Here is an 8,532-nt window from a genome sequence, read left to right on the forward strand (position 1 = left end):
CATGAATATAGTATTGTTGAATGATCACATCATGGCTGCATCCCAATAATTGTCTTTATTTTCAGATGAATGTATTCCAAATCAGTGTCTTTTGAGTTTTTACAAAAAGACAAAAATTTTTAAGTGAAGGTAGGAAGATACATAGTATTGAGAAGTAAACGCCCCCTTTAAATTTACACTAGGAATTATTTTAACAAGTTTTAAAAAAACACACATAAAAATGTTTCTACCAAATTAAATATCTTACTAAAACATTAGCATAAATGGATCATTTACATGTCCAAAATGTACCATCTACCTAACTGACTGAAATCTAGTTTCTGATAAGCACATTTTAAGGCACAGCAAGTGTATTATCAGAAACTGTGGGCTACATTTGCTTTCGAACATTTAATAGTGGGCAGTACCATAGTTCTAATATGTCAGTGCTGGTGTGATTCTGAATGTTTTGCTTTACTTTTAAACCTACATTACTTAAGTTTTTCCAGTTCTTTGTTTCATTTCCAGATTTTCACCTGTGTTTTTCCTTAGGTTATTCAGTTTTATTTTATTTTAAATCCATTGGTTTGTGTTTTTCTATGTTGAACCTACACACAAACACACATACACATAAAAGACATATGGGTTGAAACCTTTCTATATGGGTTTGGAAACTTACTGTATATTTTAAACCACATACATTGATACAACTCCAAAATGTATTGCCTGATGCCCTTCAATTTGTCTAAAAGGGTAAACTACTTACAACTTTGCTATGTACTCTCTCTCCATGGTGATAACTATTCCCTATTTTTATCATAAGGAATCTAGAATCCACTGTAAGTTATAGTGCACATTTTGCAGTTGCTGTAGTTTTAAAATCTTGAATTATAAGAAAAATGCAAATTAAAGTCAAGGGGTAGAATTTTAATATTAAACATTTTGGAGTTACAGAGGAGTTTTAAGATTTAATTAGGGAAGTGTAAACTAACCTTAATAACATAGAAAGACTCATACATTTACACAGTGAAAGTTTAGACCCTAACCTTATTACAAAAATTGCTGATAAAGCAATGGGCTTTTCAAGTTCTGCCTCTGAAATATGCTGTTTCTGTATATTCAGTATTTAGGCTGCCTGTTTTTTAAAATGCTGGTAGAATTTTTGCCACTACTGGCACCTTACCACTTGATTTGTAACATTTTAAGAATTTTACTTCCAAAAAGGATATTCCACTAAGGAAAAGAAAATATAATTGGGCTTGCTGGAAAAAGATGTCCAGATTATATCATACGTTTCCTTTTTTATTTTTCCTTCACACTCTTCCTACCCACCGACCCCCAAATCTAATCATGCCCGATGTGTTTATCTTTAAAGAGTCACATGCATTATCTCCTTAGACACCCTGATTTTTTTTTTCTTTAAATTTGAATCCCCCTGCTTTTCCATCACATTAGGAAATAGTGCTATTTAATATTAAATAGTTTGAATGAGCCCACTGATACTGTGGCACTGCTTCAACTTCCGTCATTTTGTCTGGCATTTTGAAACTAAATCACCAAGCATAGCAGAGGTTTTATAGCATTCTGTGTGAGTCAGAAGCACAGTTGAGATTTACATAATCTCTTATAATTCAGTCCGTGTAAAAGAAATTTTCCTAAGTGTTTTCCTAAAGGGTTAATTGTTTGTTATTTATTTAGTGGGCAAAAACCAAAGCATTTAATTCAGATAGGTGTATCCAGCTCATAAATTAAATTTATAATTTCTGTGGCATTTTTTTTTCTTTCTTTTTAGCATTTCTGTTTTGTTGTCTGTGCCAGAATCTAGCACTTACAGGAACATTAGTTCTCTTAGCTCCTTTGATGGTCACTGATTTGTTCTTAGAGTTAAAAAATCCTCTGCTCATTTTTCTCATTCATTTTGCACCCCCTTTCTTCTCTTCAGCTACTGTTGAGGCTATTGAGGCTGATGAAGGTAAATTGGCCAGTCCCCTTTCTGTTGTACCTGCAACAGATAAGGGCTCTGCTGGGTGTATTCATTTTTTTGCTGTAGCTTGTACAGAGTGTGTGGGTGTTGAGCTAACAGTTGTGGCTCAGTATTAACCAAAGTGTTCTTGCTTTAAAGGGGAAAATGTCCTTCTATGGTTTGTTTGTTTGTTTCTTTCCCTTAAAGCTATGTTTGACTTTTGTATATGATGAATAATAGAATCACAGAAAACAAAAGGATTATATATTTTGAATGATGTGGGGTGGGGGTTATGGCAGCTGTTTTGACCAGTAGCTTATAAAACAATAATCTTTGAGCTGAACCATGTCCCTCCCTCAAATCACTTTCAGGCAGCACTGAAGATAATAAAAATAGCCATCTTAATTCTAGTCTTCAGAAGTTTGTAGCCAAAGGAAAAAAATGTTCATTTAAATAGTGCTTTGTTGTAGTTCAACATTAATTTATGTCTCTAAAAAATATTCCAACATGAGACAGCTGTGCATGAGATGAACAGTTCTGGTAATCTTAAATCAAATTTTAACCTATTGGTATTTGTATGAGAATTAACACCATCTAAATATTATAAAAAGTTCAAAAGCATCTAGTGGCTATGTAAGTGGCCAATAACAAGAATAGCAAGTATCAAGTAACACTCAATTGATGAATGTATACTGAGTGTCTGCTTTGTGCCAGGCACAGTACTAGGAGCTGCAGGGGAAATAAAGAAGTGTCCATCTCCAGCTGTGTCCTAGCACTACTCAAGGACAGTAGAGTTGACCCTTTAGTAATTGCTTTTTACTTGACTGCTTTTTAAATATATAGTTATAAGAGAAGTGCATAATCAAAATAGTTGTTAATAATATACATACCATATCCTTTGGAAATTTCAAAAATAATAATTTGAAGTTCCCCTTTAAAACAAAATTCTTCAGTTGTATTTTGTTCTTGCAAGGTAATTTTTTTGTTTTTCTCAAAATTATGTGCATATATGGTCCTTTGGTATGATATAAAAAGTGCCACTTTAGACTCTTCCAATTTGTACATGATTTGGGTATGGTAGGGGAAACAATAGCACTGTAAGAGAAAATACAACTGCTTCCTAAATAGCAGTGAATAAACTGCTATTTATGTGGGAATTCTCTATTCCTCTTGGCAAATTCTAATCTGCAGTGTGCATTCTTGTTGATAGTTTGGCTGTTTTCTGTGGTTTCTGTGACTCTGTGTTGTGTTAAGTATACTACCAATGTAAATTGCTAATACCCATTGTCTGACCAGCAACTACAGCAGAGCACATTCTTCCATACCAGGATGGACAAAAATGATTAGAAATGGAGCCCCATTCCAGAAGTATCCATTGTTCTCACTAGATTTTTAATTTTGACACTCCCACCCTATTGGCTTTTAAAACCTAGAAATTTCACTTTTATCATTTAAATTAATTAAATCATTTCATAAATGATAATGATGACAAACTTTTATACCTGTTAATTATGATGAAATTATATTCACAGTAGTCTGAAAAAAAAAAAAAAACCAGTAGAGTACCACTTCGTGCCATTCTTTTGTACATCAAAATAATTGAGTTAGTTTTCAGGGTGGGTGCTCGTTAGACAGCTCTATTATTTTGCAATTTATTACTAAATTAGAGAAGAATTAACAAGCTTTGCTTTGGGCCTTGGTCTTTCCCCATTTCCCCATCTTATTCCTCTCACAGTTGACTAATCACCATTATGCTAACCTTTAAAATGCAGAGGGGGGGGAAACTTGTTTCTTATCGTTTAATGAGTATTGAAACGACTGTGTATATCTTTTAGGAATCTCATCCATACTAATAAAAGGCACTGCACATTTGCGTAGGAGTGACTGGTAAATTTCAGCTTGAAACTGCTTTCCTTTTTTTTTTTTCCCCCCCAAATAAGATTGGGAGGATAAAGGTACCATGAAATTATCCTTAATCAGCCATGGTGATGCAGCCCAATTGAGCATTGGTGATTGGCCCTGAAATATCTGGCTTGCACTTCACAGGGAGTAAAGCAAACTGATGTCATTGGTTCCCCATTTATGTGTTTTATTTGCAGCTCACCAGTTGGTGTACTCACTGAAGAAATCATTAAGATTTTTGTACAAATGCCTTACCCATCTCTGTAGCACACTAAAGATTACTTTTTTGAAAAATCAAGTATCATTCCCACTTTGAGATTCCGTGTTTTAATTGAATAGGACCAAAACCAGTTCAATTCATTTTTGCTAAATATTGTGAAAGGCATTTTTTCCTTGTTATAATTTAACCATCACTTACATCTACGTTGATCTACTGAGTTTTTCTTTCATTTAGGCAGTAATGGATACCAGATGAACATCAGTTTGACCTGTTCGCTGCTGAAGGGCAGATAATACGTTTTTACCTAGTGATCTTACCTTGATTTTTTTTGAGTTTCTCTTACCTTGTCACTCACTCCACATGCTTCCAAAGTTGAGTGGAGAAACAGGAGTTTATAATTTCGTTTTTTTTCATGCCATCATTGAGTTGTTTGTCAAGAAGTTCTTTCTGGGATTCTGAGATGGCATGGAAATGCCCTAGTTAATTCCTTTTCTAGCTCCTTTTAGCTCCTGCTTTAAGCCCTTTACTAGGTTTTTAGGTATAGCAGACATACTGATTCCACTGAATTTGCCATTACCTAGCACAATGGAAGAATACAAAGAGGGACATGCTGCAGCCTGTCTAGGTTAAGGTGTTTGATGCAGTAATCATGCTAATGATGTGGCCAGTTGATGCTGGTTCTAGAGGCTTGTCCCTGAAAGCAGCTTTCCTCTTTACGTGTCCACTTTGAATTTCTTTGATCTAAACTTTCATGAAGACAGGAGAAATGTTTACATCTTAATAACTTCAAGAGGACATTTTGGTTGGCAAGAGACATTGGCTGTTTTCAAACCTTTGGTTACCTCCGAGTATGGTAAGGAGTCTGTTGTGTGGTGTGCAGGTCCCGTCACTTTGTTCTTCACTGAAGGATTCCCTCTCACTGAGAAATCTCTAACATCACCTGCTGCAACAGCTGTGCCTTTTGTTTTCCTTTGGATAATCCTGTTTTTCTCTTTTTAATGATTTTCTGTTTAGCTATCAAAGGATTTTCACCACAACATAAGATCACTAGCTTCGAGGAAGCCAAGGGCTTAGACCGAATTAATGAGAGGATGCCGCCTCGCAGAGATGCCATGCCCTCTGACGCCAACCTTAACTCCATCAACAAGGCTCTCACCTCAGAGACTAACGGCACGGACAGCAATGGCAGTAATAGCAGCAATATTCAGTGACCACTTCCTGTTCACTTTTTTTTTTTTTTTTTTTTTTTTTTTTTTTTGAGCTGCAGGGCATGATGGGGATTGCTGCATATCAGCAGTTGGATGTTCTTGCCTCTGACAGTAGCTTATTTGCTCTGGGGGCCAGGAATTGGATTCAGTTTACACTATCATTAAAAAAGAGGGAGAGAGATAATAAACTATATTTTGGTGGGGGTGGTGATTAAACACCTCTTTGGGGTATGCCTTTTAAAAATGCTTATAGAGAAAAAAAATTTTAAAAAGAAAGCTAATGCTAGTATATACTGCAATGTTAGGGGAATGAACATGTTTTCCTACTGCGTTGGGGACTTCTAGATAGGTTAATGAAAGGCCTTTTATTCTGTTACTGGACATGAAAAACTTTGTCTAATTTCTTATTCTATTGTACGTTTACAGTCGCAGCACTAAAAATGGATGACATCAAACATTTTTAACAAAATGATGTACAAACTAAGGACTATTTATTGATAATGTTTTGCTACTCTTGTCAGACAATGGCTATAAACTGAATTAGGCAGTCTTAAAAAAAAAAAAAAAAGAAAAAGAAAAAAAAAGAACGTTGCAAATTTGTTAAAATGCCAAAAAGGACAGTTTAATTTTGTACAGATTATGCTTACCTCAGGTTTCTTTAGTGTGCTTGAATGCCCTTCTTTCCATATAACACTTATCTTATTAATTCGGCAATGAATATCTTTTCTTTAAGTTTTAAAAAAACTGGAATAATTACATCTATCTTTTTTGCTGTTTATATTTAGGGATTTTTGTTGATAAAATCAAGTCTTGGTTGTGGCTTGCTGAATTAAATATTTATGAGTGGTGCATTTTTAAGTATAGTGAACAAGACACCATATTAAGTACAGTGATAAAGCATCTATATTCTGTAAAAAAAAAAAAAATCTGCCTATGCATGTTTTTTAAGAAAAAAAAATGGCTGTATCGGCCTGTATGGGACTGTAATGCGCTTAGTGGTCTGACATATACTGGAAATGTATGTATACTGGCGTACTTTATATTCTCTAAAATGCTTAATGCCTTTGAAATTTTGTAATCAAAAAAAAGCTTTGAAAAAATCTAAAGGGGAGAGTATTCTTTAAAGTTTTTAACATAAGCCTGTCAGTGCACATGTAGATGGTTAGCATGTTTAGCAAACCTTGTGAAATTATAATCAGTTTGTAGTTACATGTGAAACTCTAAATGCATGGTAACTGTTAATGTCATAACAGTTTAGTTATTTTGTTCTGTTCTGTCATGTGCCACAAAATATGTACTTTTTTCACTTTTTTCCCTTTGTATATCAGTTACGGGTTACAACTGGTTCATTCTGAAAACAACTACAACAAAAGTCCATTCATATTTTTTAACAATTGTATAAGTGCCCAAGTAATTCACTACAGCCTAAAGCCTTGCCTTTGTAATTTGACTTCTGACATGTTGGCAATCAAAGCATGCACTTGTAACAATGAAAAAGAAAAAGCATTTTATATTACTACTCAATAAAATGTGCATGAACTTACAGAATTCTCATCCTTCCACTGAGTCCGCTGAAGGGATTTATGTGCACAACCACCACGTGTCTTCTAGGTGCTGGCCCACCACCACACATCACAGGCTGATTTCCACAGGGCTTCTTCCTAGGGGCCTTGTGATCTGAGGGGTGGTGCCTATTTCCACTGTAAGAATCTTGGTGGATTTGTGTCTCAAATCAGATAAGAGAAGTCTATTTAAAGAGCAGATGCCATCTTCTGGCTTCCTCAAGGAGCCAGTTAAGAAACCAGAGCATTCCTTTTTATTGAAAAATAAAATTAATTTGTTATCAGGTTGTTTCAGTTGTATTGGATGCCCTATCTGCTAAAGCAAAAAGTACTAGGCTACTAAGTGCATTTTCATCACAGAAGAGAGTTGCATTTGTATTAATAAGAAATTTGTATACCCACGCTTCAGCTACTATCTAATCACCCGAAGATTTAAGAAACACCAAATTTCAGTTTGTTTCTAACATTGTTCATCTTTAGTGTACTTTGTTTTATATAATAAAGTATGCCTGTTATATTAAATAATAAAAATATGGCAATTAGTGATATAGCATACCAAAACAAAGATGTTTTAGATAGAGTCTGGCAAAGACTATCCCAAGTTTATTTTAATGAATTCAGACATTTTTTCCTGTGGATATTTCTCCATCCTAAAAAAAGTGGCAACCAAGGAAAATATTTAGATGCAACTTACTAGAATGATGTGAAAGAAATGGTGATTCTGGTATCATGGTGTTTATTTTCTTTCTTATAACTGCAGAGAAAATATCCTGACTAAACAAAAATTCATTTTTTGGATTCCTTTCTTTTACAAATTGTGCTGAGGCAACTATGGCATAGAAATAAACATTTGACATTAAAATAAGCAGTTGATGTGAGTATTGCTTGCTCTTTCTGATCAATGGTTAGGAAAGTAATACTGTGTATTTTTCCATAATAGTTTGGTCTCTCAATAAAGGTTGATATAGAACTAGTTATTTTTTCAAAAGGGATAACCTTTCCAGACCATCAATTATTAGGTTTCCCTCCTTCACTTTTGGAGAAACTATAGAATTCTTTAGTTGCTCATGCCAGTGTACCTCTGGTTACACACAGACACAGACATACACACAGAAACAACCTCCTGTCCCCCGTCCTCCTGCACCCAGTCCCCATGGTGACTTCACTCTCATGGGATTCAAACTCAGTGCTGAATTTTCAACTGTGTTTTCAAGAATGAAGAGCTAGATTTGACCCTGCATCAGCTGTTTTTCCTGTCTCAAATATCCTCTACTTCTATTCTCCTTAAATGGTATTTGAGGAAAGGAAAGAAAAATCTTCAGAGACTAAACTTGTGCAATGAGGTGAACAAACTGGAGAGGAGGAGAAACATCTCTGCCCATCTACAGTGTGTGACTTAGGATGACGCCAAAGCTGGAAGTATCTCTTGGCATCAGCCCAGAACATGGTGTCGTGGTGATGCTGAAACCCTCAGAATGGCCTTGTCCTGAAACACGTCTTCCCTCTCACCCTCACCACATCCATGTGAAATAAATTTTAATACACATCCATTTTTCTACCCAGAAACCAGGGTCCCCAACATGAAGTCAGCCCCATAGGAGGCACCATGGGAATGGTCTGTCTGAAATGTCTCACACTTCCACTCTACTACTTCATGTCTCTCACTCACTGGATCCCTCTTGTCACACTCCATTTAGA

At 35.3% G+C, this 8,532-nt stretch overlaps 1 protein-coding gene across 6 annotated transcripts in view; it reads left to right on the forward strand.

Moving 5' to 3' along the window:
* PPP3CA (protein phosphatase 3 catalytic subunit alpha) overlaps nt 1-7,699 on the forward strand; it is a 330,028-nt gene extending 322,329 nt beyond the window's left edge. For 5 of the 6 annotated variants that reach the window (XM_050791104.1, XM_050791110.1, XM_050791108.1 and 2 more), the window contains 2 exons: nt 1,922-1,951; nt 5,079-7,699. In XM_050791104.1, coding sequence (XP_050647061.1) covers nt 1,922-1,951; nt 5,079-5,275 — 227 coding nt within the window. In that variant the 3' untranslated portion in view covers nt 5,276-7,699. The remainder of the gene's footprint in view (nt 1-1,921; nt 1,952-5,078) is intronic. The other variant, XM_050791105.1, reaches the window with a different exon arrangement.
* Nucleotides 7,700-8,532: the final 833 nt, after the last annotated feature.

This window comes from Macaca thibetana, chromosome 5 (assembly GCF_024542745.1).
Source record: "Macaca thibetana thibetana isolate TM-01 chromosome 5, ASM2454274v1, whole genome shotgun sequence".
NCBI lineage: Eukaryota > Metazoa > Chordata > Mammalia > Primates > Cercopithecidae > Macaca > Macaca thibetana.